The sequence below is a fragment of the Lampetra planeri genome, chromosome 7 (assembly GCF_965212315.1).
Source record: "Lampetra planeri chromosome 7, kcLamPlan1.2.h2, whole genome shotgun sequence".
In the NCBI taxonomy this organism is placed as follows: Eukaryota; Metazoa; Chordata; class Hyperoartia; order Petromyzontiformes; family Petromyzontidae; genus Lampetra; species Lampetra planeri.
The window spans coordinates 11,746,050-11,768,360 of NC_136113.1; the positions used below are offsets into that span (position 1 = coordinate 11,746,050).

The following is a 22,311-nucleotide window of genomic DNA, read 5'->3' on the forward strand; positions in this document are numbered from 1 at the left end:
TTTATGCTGGGATGGAGGAGCGAAGAGCGTCTTGACAAAATAATTTGCATATCAAGAGAAATGTTTCATATTTATGGGAAATGCAGATATGCGATTAGCACTACTTGTGAAATGCGTAGGAGGTTTGGCGAGGGGTTTAAAGTCATTATGCCCATGCATTATGCAGGATTAGCAGCATCAAAGGGAGGGAGTAAGGTCAGAATTAATAAAGGGAAGGAATGTTAATAATATGGCGCCGCAGCCATATTATTACCTATTACGAACATGAAACCATTACACCAAGAACACTTTACATGCAACATAAACATGCACCATGAACCCATTACATACACCATGCGTGAATCGATACACGTGGATTCCTGCTCACACACTCATCGATGAAACTGAAGTTAATTATTTGGTGATTTTGCGTTGGTGTGCCATTCAGACTCTGTCTTCTCGACAGACCTGTTATCCACCTGAGGACGGCTGCTTGCGTTGTGGCCGAAACGTCGTGAGAAATATTTTATTATTTTTATTTTTATTATTTTATTACTTCCCTTCTACGTGACTTTACCGAAAGAACCAAGAAGATGAATCCCTGCAGTCACGAAAGCTTTACATCGAAAAACTTTGTTAGCTGAAGAGTATATCCGCGTCGCTGCTCCACGTTTATGGAATACCTTTGCCGCTCGTCTACAGCTCGGTTCCCTCCCTTCACTCCGCCTCTTTACTTTACTATTAAGAAAAAAAGCACAAAAGCGTTTGGCACATTTGCCCACGTGACAACTTGATTTGATTTGCTCTGTCGGGTGGTGGAATCATTATACCTACACGACGATCTAACCCAAAATAAACTAACGACGAATCATTCGTTTATGTTATTACTTGTAAAGCCCTACGCATACAAAAAACCCGTATTAAATGTTGGGGAAAGTGCTGTTATACAGCAAAGACTGACATGGAACACGAGGTGACGTGGCCAGCATCACGCCTGGTCACATTCATCTCCCTGCTGCTGTTTGCACACTGCATCATTCATTTATGGCCGAGTCGACATAGGGGAGGACCAGGACAAGCTCTGACACTGCAATAACTCCCAAGGGACAGGGTCTGAGTTATGGAACAAGAACAAAGTTTATTTAAAATTCACGTTATTTACATTTTTTGAAATGTTGGGTCCAACGCCGCGGTCTTCACATGGGACACCGAATGGTCTCAGCGAGTCGAAAGCCAGAACATGTGCGACAGGATGCTTGCTTGTTTTGTCTCAACACTCTGTACATCGTGTTAAATCTCCTTATTGCGGAATGCCGCCATAGTCATGCAGCCTCCAACAAACTTCCAATGGTTTTCACCTCCACAAAGGGAAAGAGGAGTTGTGTTTATTATGTCGTGCAAACTAGCATCCTATGAAGCCCACATTTCATCCCAAGTGATTACGGCAAATTCTGCTATTGGTAATCATGGACGTGTACTTCTCTGTAAATAAAAAAAAATACATTACAGACGTCACCGTGTGTCTGTCAACTCGGCCCGGATTGTCAAACCAACAAACTACCCAACACATTCGTCAATAACAGCTCGGGGGCCAGCGTTGATCGTCATCACCCGTGCTCTATCCACTGCTGGATGAAGGTCTCCCCCACGCCATCGCGATATGTCACGATCCTTTCTTGTAATAATGCGCCTAGCACAGGCACACGAAGCCGATTCCATCACTCCATTGTCCGCGGTCGACGTTCACTCCAGCATATTTCACGGTGCGTGTAACCTGGCTTGTGTTATCTAAAACATGTCACCCCCCCTTCTGCTTCAATGCGATTCTGAGCAAACATCTCCCCATGCTACCTTGCACAGTGTTAAGTTTAAGTTTCGATTATTTCATTCACGACCATGATATTGATTCATGTGTCATAGCAGATAGTGATGCATCAAAGACGTTCTACTTAACATGGCTATGTTGCGTACATTGTCCAGTTTCAAAAGCGCTCCAATCTGCTCTCTTCCACCTCTTTATTGAATAATCTCTCTTTATTTAATCATTTATGCTTAGATATTATGTTGTCTTTCCCCCGCACCTCCTATTAGCATGGTTGGCTATGTACGGTGCGAAAAAAGTTCAAGTTCAGTGCAACATTTACATTTTGTCCTGCTTTGAACATCTGTCTTTTCCGATTGCGTCTCTCTGATGGATATCTCCAAATGCTTAAAATCACTTAAATGAAATTCACGGAGCTGCTCTGTGAGTTAATTTTCCAACGTCCGGGTATTCTCAGATTAAAATGTAATCTTCAGATCTTCTCTGTGAGTCCATCTCCTCTTCAACTCCATCTTCTCTTCTGCACGGAAGTCATTGCCACTCAACCTGCAGCACACATACACACACGCAGGAGGCTGACGTTGAGTTGGGTTCACAATGAGCCTCAGGGAGATCGTCACAGCTCGATTTAGGGCCCATTCAGAGCTGACGACACCAACACGAAGACCAAACTGCAGCAGCTACGAAAGTCCAGAGGGATGTAACGACTGAGGCCAGACCCAACATCCACAAATAGTGCTGCTGACGAAACGGCCAAGGACACTGATGTTGCCAAGAATGCTACGGCCACTACCGATGCTCCTACTGATACAGCTAATACTACTCGAATTATTAATAGTTCGAGTTTTGAGCGGGAAAGTTTGTTGTGTTATACACCATTTGGTGTGTAATGAGTAATATCTAAATATTGTTGGGCAATCACAACCATGCTGCAGTGGGAATGGAAGTGATTGGGGTAGTCTTGTGGTGGTGATGGTGGTGATTATAATTGTGGTGGTGGGGCCGGATAGAGGGGGCTAAACAGTCACGACACCGGCTGGAGAAGAGATGGTTTGATGCGGTACGGGAGGATGTGGAGCTGAGTGGACTTGCCGATGACTGGTACCAGTGGTGTCAAGATCGGCCTCTGTGGAGGAGGCTTGTGAAGGATGCTACCGGGCAGTTGGAGGCAGTCGCCCTCCAACAACAGAAGGTGGAGGAGCGACGCTCATGACAACGAGCAGAGCACCGGGCAGCAAATATACAGCAAGCTGGCACAGTAGGGGGCACAGGTGGTGCATCTGCCAATCATCTCTGTCAGTCAACCTATGGCACCTGGGTCTGTCCCGTAACCTCCTCCCAGCAAGCTTTTGACACTTCACGTGGCCTCAAAGTGCACCTGGCCTGGCACAGGTGCCATGGTGACACCACCGTCACTTAGTGGTGAATGGCGGGTCTTGGTATTGGTGGTGTGATGATCACTAGGAAGGTTTTGGTCATGGTGGTGTTGGTGGTGACGGCCAAGCCTATTCTATGTGCATGTGTTGGGCCTCTGGGTTCAGGGCTGCCTCAACACTTGTGGGGTTTTGAGGGGATGAGGAACATCAGGCTCACAAAGAGACTCAGAGTTTGACAGAAATGCATGGAGACAACCAATGAGAGGCATATAAATTCAGAGTGACAAAGAGATAGAGAAACACGGGGTGATAAAGAGGCATCGGCATAACGAGGCATACAAAAATACAGAAAAACATTGACACACAAAGACAGACACAGTGACACACGAAGAGAGATATAGAGACATACAGATACAAGAGTGATGGAGACAGAGCAAGACACCAACCAATACTAACTTGCAGTGTATGCGTGTGTTTGAAACATGCAGCAACAGCAGCAAGAACACAGCCTTCACAGTCCCTTACACGCAGAACTTACCAGAGTTCCCTCAAGCCTGGGTTCGCATAGATGATGTCGTGGAGTGCAGGACCTGACATGCTCGTCAGCAAGCATTCCTGCAAGCTGAAGCGAAAGAAGAGAATATGAACCCGACATGGAACGTGCATTGACATTGACAAAGCAACGTCAGAGTAATAAAACAAATGTGTCAGTCAAGGCTGATGAGAGGCAGGGGGTGGGTGGGGGGGGGGGTCAAAGGGGACATTTGGATGGGGCCTCACACAAAATAGGGCCCTCACAAGAAAACGTGAGATTTTGGTGCAAATTAATAAGAGGGCTCCACGTGAAATTCTGTCTCTTGGCCTCCAGTTCCTGGTCTCCAGGAACCTCACGGCAGCAATGATGTCAGTCGTGTGCTCTGCCATCCAGAGATGTTAAGAACGTGACATTGTGTTGTGAAAGTGACTCGCGAAGTGGAATTATTTGTTGGGGGAGTAACAGATTACAACAGAAAAATAATGGCAATATGAATTGTGGTTTCAGTTTGTAGCCAGATGGAATTGGCTGTAGACATGAAGGAACACTAATTCTTGAGACCTTGCTAAGCTATAAGTACGTTTACATGTGGAAGGAAATCAGTGCCCAGAATAAACCCAAGACATAAAATAGAACATTTAAATTCTGCATGTCTAGGTAAGAAACCTAATTGTTCTAATACACTACAAATGGCATTTTTAATGCATTTCACATGTGATTTGTTCCTGTATGATTATGTGGAAGAGTAGTGGAGTAGTGAGTGGTTACTTAATATGAAGTGGTTATTTAAGAATCTAGGATACTCGAGGATCCCATTTTAAAAGTTCAAAATATCTGTTTTGTATAATGGCCCTTCTTAGGATTATGTATCATATTAATTTCTATTCGTGTACATACTGTATTGTGTGTATTTATGTGAGAGAATGTTTGTAGCATGTATATATGTGTGTGTGTGTGTGCGAAACATTTGGGGAGCGGTAGTGCAATGATTAGCTCGCTGTGCTATGAACGCGGCGACCTGAATTCGATTTCCGTTCACGGCGAACACAAGTGACGATTATCTGGACTAGTCCTGTGCCTCCCCTAGGTCGATTCAGCCTCAAATGTGTACCTGGTGTGATGTGTAAACATCGCCACTCGGGAGACAAAGGCGGCCGGGCATGGTGTTGGCCACCCACCCCCTGATGTGCCTGCCTTCATAGGTGCTCGCTAACAGCACTAGCCGCAACAGTCTGTTCGGGCTATACAGGCAATCTTTGTATGCAAAATGACGGTTCATTGTGAGTTTCTGCATCAGATTGAACAAAGTGTGGAGTTATCAGATTGATACTCACAATAACTCCTTCAAATGTCCTTCTCTCCCCGCCATCCCTTCCGCCAGGAGCTTGATTCCTTGGTCTTTGAGCTTATTACCACCTAGCCTAAACTCACGTGTATGGGGGGAATAACAGCCCTGTCTCACTCAACCCATAATAATTGCAGGGTCTCGTATATTTATTGATTAATATTTACCATCATGACGTATATGAGCAATGAAGACACGTGTAATTTTGCTTTCAAACAATGTTTTGGTAATACAGAGCACATAATTCATATGTGTATGTTGATCCTTCTCTTTGAGTGAAGACCATCAATCTGCAGGCCATCATTTGTTGGGAGGCCCAAATTCCGGAGTTTCGCTTTCAAATCTTTTCATTTATATGTGCACACATAAATTCATCTCTGCCAAGTTTCAGCTTATATCCGTTCCAAAACATGAGAATGTATGAGTCACTCAGGCAAACTATACTATATGCATTAGATAACATCCCCAATTTCTATCACAGACAATGTTATAAGCACACTATTTCTATGTGAATAGTATCAATTATTACTACACCATTTTGTGGAAAAATCTAGATGTTTAACATGGAGAGTTATTACATGTTGATAGAAAAGGTTGCTTGAAACGGTGCTCCGTGTATTGTAAAGAAAATCCTTGACCATTGATATATGTATCATGAGTTTTATCATTTATTTTTTAGAGCTAATCATTCCTCTTGACATCAGTGAGACTTTATAAACGTAGTCAAACTATCACGTACACACACCGGCAGTAACCTAGAGCACCACAATGGCCAGGAGATGTTATCTCCCTCGGCTGGTACGTAGGAGGTTGTGGATTCGATCCCAGGCACTGACGACGCATGTAGTAGATTTGGAGTCCGTGTGTTCTCCTTGCCGATGGTCGTCGTGTGGATCTATCCCCGGGTTCTCCAGTTTTAACCCCTCCACGTTTATAATAAATGCGCATTTAGATTATTTGGCTGATACTTAAATTCCCGCACGTGATGATATCAGCCACTTTCTTCGAGCTATCATGTGGCCGGGTCACCTCTGAACGTAGAGCTCAATGCTCAATAAGCTTTACCTGGTAAAATAAGAATTCAGCTCCTTCACACAGAACTTACCAGAGGCTCGTCAAGCATGAATTGGCCCTGATGATGTTACGCACTGCACGGCATGATTGTTCCGTCAACGCGCAGTAATTAATTCTAAAGGGAGAGAAAAGCAGTAAAATCCCACCTTAGAAAACAACCATTAACTTGGACAAAGCAATTAATGTAACTCAGATCATCGGGTTCATCGCACAATGATTGAACACCCCATGAATCACATGTAGATTATCAAAACTCCTAAATCAACTGATTTGCAATGTGGTCAAGAGATGGTAGTCCAGAAATGGAGTTAATACATCTATCTATGTATACCTTTGAACGTTATCTTGGTTTCCAGCCACGTGCAAAAACACCACTTAATAAAATGTTTTTGCCAAATATTTCAATGTGGGACCATTCTCAAAATTATGCAACTTCGTGAGGCTTTCTTTGATAATGGCTTTCTATGATAAATAGCTAATTTTGCACAAAATTATACAGCTCCTGGAACTTGTATTGCTCAGTTGTGTGCTACATTCCACAGAAATTGGATTAGTAACTTTTGTAATTTTGTTAAATATGTTGTTCCTTCTAACCCTGATTACTTTAGTTTTTCATTCCGTGATATATTGATTCCATTAAAAAAAAACTCCAAACTCATTCTTAATGATACTTTAATTAGAACTTGACAGGGAGCTCAGTGGTAGAACGAGGCAGGTTGCAGTTCAAACCCTTGCTGGCGTTTGACTCAGCCCATCATCCCTCCAGACATAATAAAATAAGTACCACTTTTTGGGAAAGTCAACAGTGGTGCCCTATGAATAGGCTCGATTCCGCCAAAGGAATGCGGAATTTCCACGACTGCCTCATGACTGAGTTCCATCTCAATGCTCATTTGAGCACAAACTCACTTTAACTGGAATCAACTCAAACATCAATTCCTACTGCTTTCAATGCGGAAACAACCTTGCCATTCATCCAACTGGTAACAGTGCCTAAACACATGTAACATTCATCATTGCTATATTCAATATTTACCACTTCCCACCTTCCATGGCTCGTGACATGGAGGCTTGGATTACATCTACTCCATGGTTGAACCCCTGCCTATCGAATACCCTTTACAAGAATCCAGGAAATTATTTTGCTATTTTTATGAGCTGTAGATGTTAAAATAATTATTGGGTCAACGCGTAAGATACTTTGGACATGTAAACTGCTGGTTGTCTTTTTTATAAGGCACGTAAACACATAAAATGTCAACATATCACTCAGAAGCATAGAGTGGAAAAAGGCAAAACCTAAGGGTTTGAACCACATGGCATTTCCGAAAATATCCGCAGGTGTAATTTCACGCGAGGAAGTAAATATTGAATCTAGCAGTGAGGAATGAAGGGTAGACCTCAGGTTTTGGAAAGAAGACCAGTTTGATGTTGTTTGCTTTCGGCTCCCCACCTTCTCCCCCGAGGCGAGGAGGCAGCTGACGCTGAACATGACCACTTGCCACATCCTGTAACCTGTCTCCTTTTAGTCCCTCGACAACACGACATATTCATTATCGTATTACCGTATCGTTATATTTCCCAATCTCCCTCCTGCGCTGTTCGAGGACTGGGCCCGGTGCTGCCTCCTGGACCTTGCCTTGGGTCCTTGCCACTGTCACAGGGGCTACCACATCTCCATCGGCAGCCGTGGGGGGCTTCATCAACCTTTTTTTACTCTGTGAAGTTGTGTTTTTCAACTGCTTCTGTTGAGCGTCTTGAATTTCAGTTACATGCTACAAGGACATCTCTACTTACGAACTTTCAGAGATATGAACAAAACCTGTCCGTATGTCCGGTTGCCTGTTCGGACCGAAAGTCAAAAGTTCAACCGCCGTGCAATAGATAGCGGTGGTGGCATCTACATCTCCAGAACATGAAGAACCAGCGGCATCTACATATGCAGAACATGAAGAACCGGTGGCATATCTATCTACAGGAGATTATACAACGTTTAAAGCCATTCCCCGTGTTTAGTGTACATGCCGTACAACATGTTTGGAATCAACAGGAGTAAAGTTGGACTTCGGAACAAATTGACTTGCGAACAGACCTCTGGAACCTAACTCGTTCGTAAGTCGAGGAGACCCTGTATATACATTATTGTTATTTTTGTTGTCAACTAAATGATGCTTGGGCCGGAGCAGGAAAAGTTAAAACTTTGCATTCAGCACAGAGATGTATTATGGCTGAGACGTTACAGTGACCAAATCTAAACCTTTCAAAAGAGTAACTGACGATTTAAAACAAACAAAAACAGTTTTGATCAGCCACTGAGCTACAAACCCAGCGACCAGAAGTTTACTCCAACTCGCAGCCAACATCAGTGATGGACTTCTGAATAGGTCCTGTGCCTCCCCTAGGTCGATTCAACCTTAAATGAGTACCTAATGCAGTGCGAGAATGTGACGGTAGCCAGGCGTGGTGCTTGCCATCCACCTCTTTGCTGTGGCAGCCTTAATAGGTGCTCGCTAATGGCATTTGCCCCAACACCCTTGTTGAAGCCTACCTGGGGGAGCTTAGTTTTATACAAGAGGGTTATAGACGCATCACGTGTGGAGCTGTTTAACATAGGCGATGTTGCATCACGTGGTAGGGGGGGGGGAGACATGGTCAGGCGGTGTCAGGATGGCACTCACTGCAACGTCTCCAAACGCCCTTCTCTCCTCGCCATCCCATGCGCCAGGAGCTGGAAGTCTGCGTCCCTTATCTGGTTCCCGCTCAGCCTAAAATCCACGTTGACGGGACGAGAGACAGAAAATGTCTTCCTGAACCCACACGAATTTCGGAGACGAGCATGAGCTTCACCAACAATTCCATTTCCGCTGTTTACACATTTCATTTGAATCTGTTATGCAACGTAAAAGTACTTAGAATATAGCATTTACAAAAAAATACTAAACGGCACGTATTATTGAATGTAGTATTCGCATAAGTTATTACAATATTAAGATTGGGTAATCGAGACTGAATAATGGGGAAGCAGTCGTAACTAAACTTTTAATTTTACCAGGTAAGGCACACTGAGCTACGTAGCTTTTTTTTTCAGAAGCGACCTGTCCACAAATGACAGCTCAACGAAGTGGCTTATCGTCAGGTGGACATTTATAGCAGTAGACAAATAATCTAAACCAGGGGTGTCAAACACATGACCGCATCAGGCCACCCAAGCCCCTTCCTTCCAATTTTACGACTTATTTATACATGTTTTATTACATATATATTTTTAATCTTCTACCTAAATACAACTAGAATTCAAACCGGCAATTAAAACGGGCGATTTGGCGCGTCCTGCCGGCTATAAGATAAATAAATCAACTCTCATTAGCCGCGGATTTCTAAATCCCCCCCCCAACGCCTCCCCTCCCTCTCCCCGCCGCCCCACCCGGTTCGCCATCACGCAATTTTCGCACCCCCCACCCACCCGCGTCCTTCCCCACGGCCACTTGAAGTGGGCGATAGACATCCGCGGAAGCACACCTATAGAAACACCCGCCGTTCGCCACGAAGTGATGGTGACGTCGCCTCGGCGCCTGTGCCAGGCCAGGTGCACTTTGAGGCCACGTGAAGTGTCGAAGGCTCGCTGGCAGGAGGTCACGGGAAAGACGAACCTGCAGGTGCCATGGCTTGGCTGAGATGCCTGGCTGAGTCACCGGCTGTTACCCCCCTATTGTGCCCCCCCACCCCCGCCACCACCACCTCTGTGCAGTGCCGAATTAAGCTAGTGCAGGGCCTGTAGCAAATGTTATGAAGGGTCCCTAAAAAACCCACAAATATTAAAACACAAATGTTTAACTTGCATCGTAAAGTAATTGTATTTTTTCATTGGCTATACCGCCAGATAATACGACAACCCGCTAACCTTAAACACGCAGTCGTTCATAAAATTTGAAGGCAGTAGAGTACTCGAGTAGTAGAGCAAGTGCAGAATCACTGAACCGGAATTGATAATAGCTTGAAAGCATTTAGCGCGGGGCCCTTGAAAGTGCGGGGCCCGTAGCTACTACATATGTAGCCACTTTTGCTACGAGGATAATCCGGCACTGCACCTGAATCCCTAGATATCCGAGGAAGTTCCTCGAGCTGCTTCGCGACACGCAACCCCATACCGACACGACCATCCTCAGCACTCCAACAGTTACAAATTTCGTTTAAATTTCCGGTTTAAATTTAAAACATTCGAACACGCGGAAAAAAAATTGATGCTTTTGGATTGTGATATAAGTCGTGTAACCTAATTATGTTCTCAAAGAAAAAGAAAGGTCGATAAGGAGTGGAGAGTTATCCGCGAAAAGTGGAGCAATTCATATTTATCCGTGGAGGTTAGTGGACAGCCAACACGCTCGATTTGCGCACAGCAAATAAAGGTAGCAACAGCACAATCCGCCTGTTCCAAACTTCGATGCAGTGGTCCAAACAAAGAGCTGTCGGGCATCGGGAAGCCAGCAACCACAGCACTGAGTAGCTATTCATACCATTTGATTCATTAACGTGCTTTTGACATTACGCGGGTGGTAGACGTTAATTAGGCTACCGTTTTTTTTATTTAAACGGGCGATGTTCGGTAAATACCGTGTTATTATGATTTTCATACGACCAACTGTGTTGCCTGCGGGACGTGCTTTTGGCACCTGTGCTTTAAATGCGTGATGTTGATTCTAAATGGGGATATTGGCGGAGCCAGTAGGGGGGGGGTGGCACGTGCCCCCCCAATGATCCGATCGAAATCCCTAATTTCGATCGGATCATTGGCGTTTATTCGTAATAAATCGGCATTTTGCGACCTCCACTGCCACTGTGTAGCATATTATTACGTGCCAGGGACTCTATGAGATGATATGACAATAGTCTGAGTTCATAATTGGCAATAAGTATCGGCAAAGCAGTTATAGGTGACTCACAGAATGGTGCGCAATTGCGTCTAGAGTACACGACTTCCCTGAAGGCATTCACCTTGAGCGAGCGCGATGCCGGTCACACACGGTTCGAATTCGACCCTCGATCGATGGCTGCGCCATTGCCGCACACGCGTCGAATAAAAAGCAAGGGACAAGTCCTTATTAACTAACAACTCCTATCATTTTTCAATGCTGGAGAGGTTGCCCCCCCTACCTGAAAATCCTGGCTCCGCCATTTAATGGGGAGGGGTTAAACAAAGGACCAGGAAAAAAACAAATCCACGCACCACGGGTGGGGAAAGACACGTAGACTCCAAATATAGAGCAGGCGTCGGGATTGAAGCCACGACTTCCTGTATACCAGGCGAGGCAGTTAACATCTCGCCACCGCGGCGCCATTTCACCGAGCTGTCGATGTTTAAAGGAGTTAACATGGCCAAGAGGAGATAGCGTGTTGTGTGCAGGAGCTCCATAAATAGTTGCAACTCATGACCGAGAAGGATGGCGACAGCTTGGTGAAGTCTTCATCTAACAGTGGAATGAGCATTCCTGCTGCTAATGATGATGATGACCATGCTTTCTACTTTAATGTGAAAGGATTTGTTGTTAATATTAACAATATTCCCTCACGCACACGTGTTTTGTTTATTTTCAAATATGTCGGTATTGAAGGCTGTAAGAATAGTTAGTTTCGAATTGCTTCAGACACTGCCTTTCTCGCTCCACCTCAGGAACACTAAATACATAACAAACGATAACTTGCGCACAGAGTATACGCGTCAAATTTGCAACAGCAAAAAAGAGCAGAGCCTTCACGGAAACATACCTGAGATCCCTCAATCCTTTGTTGGCCTTGATGATGTCTTGGAGTGCAGGACCGACATCAACTGTCAGTGAGCAGCCGATCAGGCTAAAAGGGAAAAAAAAAATCCGAACCACAGCTTTATTGGGGAGGGTAACAACGGAGTCATTTCAACTTAACGAGAATGCAGACGTGCATGTCAGCAGTGTTACTACTCGAAGAGGGAGACATATCACGGGCCTTGTGACGTCTATGCGCGTGGCCTGTAATCCAGCACACGTGGAGGCAGCAAGCGTTTGCTGGATTGCACGTAAGAATGTGAAACTGCCTTGCTATTGCCGTCGAGGATCCCATACCCTGGCTCGCTAGAAGGCAGTACAACAAGTGGACTCGCCACCATCTGTGTCCATCTATACGGGGATATAAAGAAAATGTTGTGTATCGTGGTCAGCCTGAAACCGCTCAGTGGGGCCTCTACCGAGATTCTCATTGGCTGCACCACACGAGTGACCCACCTCGCCCGAACACCGAGACGTAACCTCGTCAGGTACAATTGACACCATCTCGTTTAAAAACAGTGCTCTAGACCAGAGTTTAAAAAGGCAGAGAAAGTGTGATAGATGAGTAATTGCATGACAGTGATAGCGATTAGCCTCGCGTTAATTTAGTAATATAACGTTGAGTCTGTGTTGATCGTGTTGTGACGTGACCAAGTAATGTCTACTGCCTTACTCTTTGGTTCTTTCGGTAAAGTCACGTAGGTAGAAAATAATAGATCACGACGTTTCGATCGCAACACAAGCGATCGTCATCAGGTGACACAATCACAGCAGGGCAACTGCTTTCGGTGACTTTACCGAAAGAACCAAAGAGTATGGATTCCTGCAGTCACGAAAGCTTCAAATCCAGATGGAATTTTTACAGCTGTTAACGTGCACTTTGTTCACGTGACGTGAGTTATTTACTTGCCCTTTAACACTCGCAAATCCTTGCAAAGTCCCTTGTGTTGTTCTTGGCAAACTGTAATTTATTTTGACTCGGCCTTGACCTTTGCCCATTGATTTTTGCTCTCTCGGCAAGACCGTGGTGAGATATGAAACGAGCTGAGGTCTTATTTATATCACTTGTACTCCGGCTTATTTTATATTTGAATGGTGCTAATTAAAGAGATGAGATTGAGAATAAATCTAAGGAAACCCCAATCTGTAACTGGACTCTGTCTCATGTTCAGCGGGTGGCTGTTTGTTTGTTTTCTGCACTAGTGGACAACTTTTAAAGGCATTAGCCTTCGAGGCGTTCGCGCCCACACCTGAGCCGACTCTCGCAGGGAGTTGCTTCACCACAGCGTGACATAGGAGGGAGTCGTACGAACACAGAGGAGCATCGCGGGAGTCACACTAACATTGTAGCGGGACCTATCCAGAATCATTCCAAAAAACAGATGGATTTAGTGGGAGCCATCACGGCAGTGGGACATATCGTGAGTCACTTCAACACAGTGGACAGAGTTGCAGATTTGTTTCCCATATTATTTGTAAGAGCCATGCCAACAACGGAACATTAATAAAGTTGTGTGACACAACATCGTACCGACACAACTGAACATGTCAACAATGGGACTGTAAAAATGTGTATATAATTAGGAACTTAGCAATTTATGTGGAATGTTGAGACAAAACTAGACTTGGTGAGAGGTGTAAGGTGGTTTCTCACAAAAGGACTTCCAATTGCCCATCTATCCCCTTCATTCCGTTCGCCAGGATCCTTACGCCCTCATTCTTCAGGTCGTTTCCACCAAGCCTACACTCACACGCACGGCAGAAGGGAGAGCCCTCTGTCAATGGACGCACGGGAACGACTGGGCCAAACATGTTACCTGATGAAGATGAGCAATCATGTAAACATGATCAACGCAGACACTTGATACTACAACTAACAATTCTGCTTTATTCATTAGTGTGCCGTTGTGGTTGTACCTAAACATATCATCATCACGGGAGAAGAGACAGTGCTGTCTTATTAGCAATAGCATTGCTTTTCAAATGAATTGACAATCACCCAGGTAATTATTGATTTTGTTAGAAGATCATTCATAGACTAATTTAAATTTGCATAAACATATAGGGGTCTGTTGTCATGGTGGAGGTAAATATCTGGATAATATGAACATTGATCAGAGAGAAGCATTGGCTTTTGCTTTGTAATATAAATAAAATGTGAACAATACCACAATGCTTTACACTTGTGCAGTCCAGGATGGATTCTCTTGATTTCTTCAGTGCCGATTCCGCATGACTCTACGTCAACTTTCTCCAATGGTTCATCTCGATACTGCAGAAGCCAGGAGACTGCAATACAGTCCAGCGGGGACAGCTTTGTGTGTGAAAAGTCAATCTCTGTCATGGATCGAGTGACATTACTCAAGGCCTTTGGATCTTGTAGCTCATACACGCAATGAAGCAGACTGATGAGCCTCTGTTTGTCTCCCATGTGGTTCACTATGTTGTGTCTGATCCATTCCTTGACCTTGTTTTGAGAACCAGTGGATGGCCTAGAAAGGACGCCTTCTAAGATCGTCCAGGGAGTGTTGGATGCCAGTCCGCAAAGGAACCTCTGAAACACGTCATACCGCCCATCTTGTTCATTGTTAATATTCATTAGGATGTGAGAAACTGAATATTTTGATGGACGTATTCGATCCCACAGCTGTCTGAAGAATGAATGTGTTGGTTGCAAATATACACTTAAGGCCGCAAAATATTCTTGAATTGTCAGGTGGGAAAATGAATAGCATGTATCACGCTTTACGCCATCGCATTTAAACACATTATTGATAAATGTGCTTGAAACTTCATCAGCTTCAATCTCAAACTCTTGCAGGTGTGCTTGTGTGAATATCTGGAAGTTGTTTTGAACACCTTCTAAAGCCATTTTAGCAATAGACGCAATGTGTTTTTCCCCTGCTGCTTTGTTTCTATGGCGCTTGATGAGGACAAATATATAACGTGTGAAGAGTTCGGTTGTAGATTGTGGGCAAAACTCAGGTGTACCTCTATTCTTTATTTGATCCTCAATGGTTATGGCTGCCATCTCACAAAATGAAGGGTTGTAGCACAAACTACCCAAGAGTGTATTTTGCTCCAGAAGCTGATATGCTCTCTCACCTAGCACGTTGTCTTTGTAGAACTTGTGGAAAAATGATTTCCTCTCGTCTGCAGAAAACCCGGCGATTTCAACGGCACGGTCCACTTTTGCTTCATCCAGCTTCTCCATCGCTAGGGGTCGCGTGGTAATCAGGATGGAGGATTCGAGCAGAAGCCTTCCCGTCACCAAACCAGCAATGACGGCTTCTACATTTGTTTTCTTGTTTGGATCATTACAAGCCTTGGATAAATCAAGACACCTTCCAAATTCATCCAAACCATCCATTAGAAACAATAACTTTGCTGGGTCTTCAATCAATTCATGAGCCACCTTTCCCAAGTCAGCATGTACGTTTCCAAGCAGATCCTTGAGTGACACTTCACCTATTTCATTCAGCTCTCTGAATCGTACGTAGACAACATTTTCGAATTTTTGATCAAATATGATGTCGCCAGCTGTTGACAATCTGTTCACAATGAATTTGCTCATGGTGGTTTTACCAATGCCAGGGACTCCGACCACAACGACCAGACGAGGTATCTCTCCGTTGGATTTCATCGGATCAAAGAGTTCCTCGTAGGTGATCCCATTGCAATTTGCTTCCTGCATCATCCTCTCGTGGTCATTGGCTCTTCCAAGGAACTCATGCGTCTTCTTTTCATCCCTGTGGTAGTAATGCACCAGCACAGGACTAACCATCTTCTCTAATAAGTTTGTGAATTCTCCAGGCAATGCATTGTAGTCATGTGATACCGCAGTTAGCTTTTTCAAATACGTTTTGTATTTATTCATATGTTTTCCTAAATGTAACAAAAACCAGAAAGCAATGTTAATATAGTATATAGCCTTCAGATATATATATATATATTTAATTCATAGCAGGTTATCAACATCATGTAGTGAGAATAATACTGTGAAAAATTAATATAACTGAATTCAATGCACATTATAGCATGAACTTCACAAGCATTTGAGTTTTGATTATATCAATTCGAGTTGTGTAACAAAATTGAAATCATGAAAAAATTCAACCGACAATCATTCATACATTACAATAATACATTCGAGTGATCTTGTAGAACACTAAAAGGAGAAATGTTCCATGGGCAATGAAGAAATATAACTTTAACCTTGTGAAAGCAGTGGAATCAGGAGAGCGGACAAACAGAAGTAACTGATTGAGCAAATAATGGGCTATCGTCTGGTGTGCTTCTGCGGCCGTCTGGAACGCTCTTCCTTCTGATATTAGGTCGCCACTAGAGCACTTTTAAATTCTAAAATTAGAATTAATTTCTTTAGAAATGATTTTTGTGTCTAGTTTGTTGTCCTTCCCCCGCACCTCCGATTAGCACGGTTGGCTGCATACGGTGCGAAAGAAGTTCAACATACATACATAAAGTTCACGTGTAAGACCTGTAAGTACACACGACAACAAGTTTGAGCACACCAGCTTGTCTTTTTTACAACGTAGTTTACGATGCGAAGGAGATCGCATTGAACAATTTGCGATTAAAACAAATGGAATGCCAGAGGTGGTTGGGTGGCTCAGAGGTCACAGCATCGAGCTGGCACTGCTGAGATCCTGGGTTTCAATGTGGACATGTGTTAATCATGCATTCGCTTTTGTGACCAATTACCACCGTCGACAGTGGCCTTGTGGCTTAACGTGTACAAGCCAGGTTTGGCGGCCAAGAGAGGCGAGAATAACGAAGGCGGCAGAGATAAAAAAAAATCACTGCACTCACGGAAAGCTTCTCCACGGATGACATGGTTCTCGGTGTTGCTCACTCTGATGCCCATTCCACGCAGCTCCTCTTCATTCACAGTGATCCACTCATCCAAGGGATGGCTTTCTGATCTCAGTGGCACCAGTACAACCTGCAGAAACTTCATACAGACTGCCTCTCCCTTGTCAATCATCAGGTTAACAAGGTACCGAGCTTGTTGAACGGGGTTAGCTTCAGCAAAAGCAGTCTTGTATTCATTGTCCGTAACCATACTTTCCTGACATGATTGATCGAGTGCTGTGTGCAGATTTCCATGTAGACACTTCTGAATGATTATCTTGTTGCGTTTAATGATCTGAAGCGCAGGTCCGTTTGATTCCATGATAACTTCCACACCATTTCACCTTAAAAGAAAGAGCACAAGCCACGTGTTATTCCTAAATAAGCACCTTTAATAACTGTCCCGGGTACACATATACACGGATTAAGCTGTGTTGTGTCCCTCAGATATATATGAAGTCACTTGTTTAATTAACTGTTCTCTAAGCTGTTTTTGCTTCTTTCATGTCCACGGAAATAATATCTGGTCCAGGAGCTATCCCCTTTAAATACTGTGAAAGGCATAGTTGACTCTTTCAAGTGTGGTATCTGCAACTGTTTCATCTGAGACACAGTTCCATTATTGGAACATATATATACAGTATATATTTACTTTGTAGCTCTGCATAACATTGCTCAATTGTAATATTCTATTTATATGTCTTATCGTTCAATCTTTCTCCCTAAGTGATAACATTTGTGAATTTCCAATCGTCAACTTTATTTTTGTGTTGTACATTATGATTTTTCTATGCAGTGTTCTGGCTACTGTTTGCGTGTTGAACCTCTTTAGGCACCTTAAGTGCAGAATTGGCTTAATTTAATGGACGTTTCCAATTCGTGCAGATTATGTCTGAGAAGCGCCTGAGATTCCAACAAAACGTCCATTACACCGTCACCACCAGATGGCACGTGGCATCGCGAATTTACATCGGCACCATCAAACCCAAACTGTACGCAAACACAAGGGGATGTTCCTCTTTTTCTCTCTTTTCTTCACTCTGCTCACAAACTGTTTCAAGTTTGTTTTGTTTAGCCAGGTGGGAACTCAAGAGACAACGACGGTCTTATTTTAGGAGTGACCTCGGGCATGATACTGTGATGTATGCGGTGTAAATGTCGAATTTGGCAACTCTTTTGACCCTGACGCCGGCACACAATGGCCTACTCTTGTGAATTACATCCAGGCTTCTTGACGTCTGCTGTTTGAAGCACACAGTGCATTGTATTGTAATCCCATCGTTGTTACACTAACAGTAATAACTAGGGCGGCCGCTGGATTAGAACCATGAACATCTACAATGAGCGATGCATGCACTTCCGCGAGGCAATGTCACCATCCCTCCAATAATACCACTACAATAATAATCATGATCACCATTGCTGTTGCAGAAATGTGCATCACATTTGACTTCAGTACAACAGAAACCAATTGCTCAGTTTAACACGTAGGCTTTATTATGAATAACCAATATTATTCATAATAAAGGTTTTTGGGTTAGATCGCGTTATTTATGAATGTGTCGTAACCCTCCACCACTCGACACGGCCAAACAGTAAAAAAAATGTGTCACGTTTATAAAGACAAATAGTTCACTACAGTCATGTGTACGTCACAGCTACAGTCACGTGCGTACACTGTGAACAAAGAACCACCTGAATGCAGTGCAAGAAGAATGTTTGAAAAAAACCCACCAACAATGTCGATACATCGTTCGACACAGGACATGAGGTGAAATACCTGCCACTGGAAGTACTTGCCAAACCGGCCAGGTGGCTCAGCGCTACAGTTGGGTGGCTCGCAATCAGAAGGTTGTGAGTTCAAATCCTGGTCCTGGAGGGGAATGAGGCGCAGAGCCAAGCTCTGCGTCACTCGAATAAGCGAGGCGAAAATTTAGGACCTTAAAGCCTCTCGTAAAAGTGGAACTTGCGTGCAATGTCACGCAAGCACTGGGAGGCGACGAGAGGACCGGCACAGGCTCACCTTCTTACCACACCTGACGAATAAAGGACATGAAATGCTTCATGCAAGCAGCCCGAATTGTTCGTGTATGTTTCATTGTTTGCTATTGCATGGTTGACGTGTTTGACGGGTAAGTATAAGTATATAAAAAAGTATAGGTGGGTTGCAGTGTTAAAATAACGGTTCTCAATAGGTTGAATTTAACTTTAACTTGCATTCCTCTATGCCATTACTGCATAGCACAGGTGCTCATGGAACAACCAATATCGGCTTGAGAGGCATCATCTATGAGAAACCTAGAAAAGTTGTTGACAGCTCGATAAGAGAGAATAGTAAAAGTCTCTCGAACTAATTGTTAGTTGGAGTAATGTGTCTTCTTCTTAATGGTAACATTTTATTTGAACACGTCGGCTTTCGCGACCAATATCATCCATAATATAGGGTTTTTTTGGGTTAGATAGCGTAAATATATAAATGTGTAGTTAAAACCCGACACCACCCGACACAGCCAACTAGTAAGGGTTGTCACATAAACAGAACGTGCCAATTCGTCACTAGTACAGCACTACCGGTGTGTTGGAGAGTCAAGCCACACCATTTACAATCTGAGTACGACGTTTCGCCAGTAATTACAACTAGCTTCATCAGGCTTACCACGAGATCTGGCGATCTAACCCAAATAAACCTCTATTATTGGTAACATTCGATCCCATCGTAGCATCGGGAAAATGGAATGTAAACTACCGGTCTTGACTAATAATTCTCAGTGGTGAGTAATACCGGAGCGGTATTGAGCCTCCCGTGGGTTGATTCTGAGCGGCTGGTGCGCGCACGCACCTTGGACTTCTTTCCCACCGTACGGAGCCAACCGCGCGGTGTGCAAGCGTCAACGCTGGGGCGACACTCGCAGCCTCACGCTGTCTTCCACCACATCACGCGTGTTCGTACACTGCTCCGTCCGTCAAAGCCAACAGCACTTACCCCCCCTTGCCCCCGGGAAGTCCTCTTGAACACTACACGGTGGGGGGGGGGGGGGTGTTGGCTTTGTCTCCACGGTACAAAACTGGAGTCTGGCCCAGAGCTGAGAGGCATGTTGGGCCCTCTAGGGCGAGTCGCCTTACAAACATTCGGGCCACCAGCCGCTGTTTGCTTCCCGACGTGTTGGGTAGGGGGTGGGGCGCACCCTGCTATCGATCCAGCACTCTTTTGTTCTCTCTGATTACGCCGCTACCCAGCCATTGTCCCTTACCTGTCCGTGCAGCTTGAGCCCCACACCAGCAGTGCGTGGACACTGAACGATGCCCAGTAGTTCCCTGTGTGATCATCAAGAGCAGCAGCATCATCATCATCATCATTGTCGTGACGCTTTTTGAAAACACGCATGACATAAACGCGTACACAGGTGACTTAAAATCAGCCATCGGAATGTGTATTCACAGTGGAGGAATCCGATGAGATGTAAACCTCTTTTTCGCAGATGCCCAGCAGTTAATATTACCCATCCTGCATGCGAGCCGCTTATATCGGCGCGCATACCCACAGACACGCGTCCGACGCGCAGTGTCCTCTCGCACACAAACACACGCGGGTGTCGCCGTGCACAAAACCAAAGCTCCCCCGTGTAGGCTCAACGCACTTTTGGGGGGGCCAAGTGCCGTTCGCGCAGTACGTTACCTCGTCTTCCTCACCCACGCTCTCGCCTCGTTAACGCAGCGCAGTGACCCCCCCTCAACCCACCCCCTCCCCGTGCTCTCAGTCCGAAGCGCCTGCGATCCGAGTGTTTGCCCAGCACCCTCTAAGTCCTCCTCCTTCGGCGTCAACGGGTTTTACGCTCGACCTCGGCTGCGCCTTGCGACGTCGCTCGACGCAGTCCTCGCACCCGCATCAGCACCGCAATCAGCCTCCTTCTTGCCGCTCCTCCTCCTCCTCCCTCCAAGCCCATCCCTCGAAGCCACTTTTTTTCTTCCGTACGGTCGACGATGTCGATGGAGAGCAACGATCCGTTGAACACGTAGGCGTTCGCGACCAATATGATCCATAATAGAGGGGGTCTAACCCCCCAAAAAACACCTCTATTGTGGAGAGCAACAACTTCACATTCAAGTGGTCAAACCAGACAGCCGCATGCAGACACTAAGATATTTCCAAATAGTATGTATGCGTCTGTTATAAATGGCAAAGTAGTTAATCTAGGATTGAAGCTTTCGTGACTGCAGAACTTATACTCATTGTTTTTTTTAGGTAAAGTCACGTATGTAGAAATAAAATAAATTTTTAATAAATTAAATGAAATTAAAATAAATCACTACGTTTCGAACGCAACACAAGCGCTCATCATCAGGTGGAAATGGGGTGAAACACGTAACGAGGGAACACACATGGAGACACCACGTACATAGCACGTAGAAAACGGCAAACTGCACGTAAACAAATGCAACAAGAAGATGGGAGACGAGTGTCAAAGTAGGTATTCCTCAAATGAGCCTTTTTCGAGGCGGTGCTCATCCGTTCGCAGCCCTGGGCCAGTGGTGGAAATTCCACGTTCCTATGAGGAGGGCGAGTCCATACTGAGGAAAACCGCTGCTGAATTATCCACGAATTGGTACTCATTTGATCGACAACGAAGGGATGATGGGCCGAGTGAACCCAAAACTAGGAAGCGAACTCGCAACCTTCCGCATGCGGCCGCTCGCTTTAGTGCTGGGCTACTCGGCCAATACTAAATGAATTGCATTAATAAAGTATTACAATAAATACATTAATTATTTCAATTTGATAATGTAAACGTGTGATCATATCATCACCAATAATTATTGAGTCATGATAATTGTTTTTTTACCCTTTTATCTGGCAACAAAACTGACACCTTTTTTTACAAGGAGTCACGTTTGCATTGACCACAATACCTGCGGTCGGAATGCAAACAAAAAACACAACTCTGATAATGTGTGCACTCGTTTGACTCCTTGTAAAAAAAGGTGTCAGTTTTGTTTCCAGATAAAAGGGTAAAAAAACAATTATCATATTTTGCTACTGGCAAAGGAGGTTCCAATGGTGTAAATGCTTACCCCGAGCTCTCATACTCTGATGGTGCATTGTCTTTGAGTTGTGCGCCTTTTAGCGTCATCTGGTCCAACACCATGTGAGACTAGACTCTAAGAAAAGCTGTCTCGGGTGTGGACCAATCAGTTTCAAGGACAGTGCATACATTATCAGAGTTGTGTTTTTTGTTTGCATTCCGACCGCAGGTATTGTGGTCAATGCAAACATTGAGTCATCTTTATCAGCCATGATCTTCCCACTGCTAGATTGTCGCCTCCCAAAGCCATCAACCATTTCTTCTCGTCCTGCTGTGCGAAAATCTACCCAGAGCCGATTAATCGCTCCTTCTGCACGATGGGCGTTCCGTTGTTCATACATTAATGTTCCTGATATAGTCACATTTAAATATGTAGTATTTGTGGAATAGTTATGGACTAAATCATTGTCACTTCAGTAAAAGTATACC

General features: G+C 44.5%; 1 protein-coding gene across 2 annotated transcripts; it reads right to left on the bottom strand.

Moving 5' to 3' along the window:
- Positions 1-1,093: 1,093 nt before the first annotated feature.
- Positions 1,094-21,711, bottom strand: LOC144719982 (NACHT, LRR and PYD domains-containing protein 3-like). 2 transcript variants are annotated; one of them, XM_078596373.1, is made up of 11 exons: positions 20,478-21,710; positions 20,053-20,116; positions 16,760-17,145; positions 14,098-15,814; positions 13,584-13,670; positions 11,895-11,978; positions 8,810-8,896; positions 6,163-6,246; positions 5,047-5,133; positions 3,716-3,799; positions 1,094-2,347 (listed from the first exon to the last, which is right to left on the bottom strand). In XM_078596373.1, the coding sequence occupies exons 3-11, from the start codon at positions 17,121-17,123 to the stop codon at positions 2,260-2,262; spliced, it is 2,682 nt and encodes an 893-aa protein (XP_078452499.1). In that variant the 5' UTR covers positions 17,124-17,145; positions 20,053-20,116; positions 20,478-21,710; the 3' UTR covers positions 1,094-2,259. The 2 variants fall into 2 exon arrangements, with proteins under 2 accessions (XP_078452499.1, XP_078452500.1); XM_078596374.1 differs by lacking the exon at positions 5,047-5,133 and having other exon boundaries at positions 20,053-21,711.
- Positions 21,712-22,311: the final 600 nt, after the last annotated feature.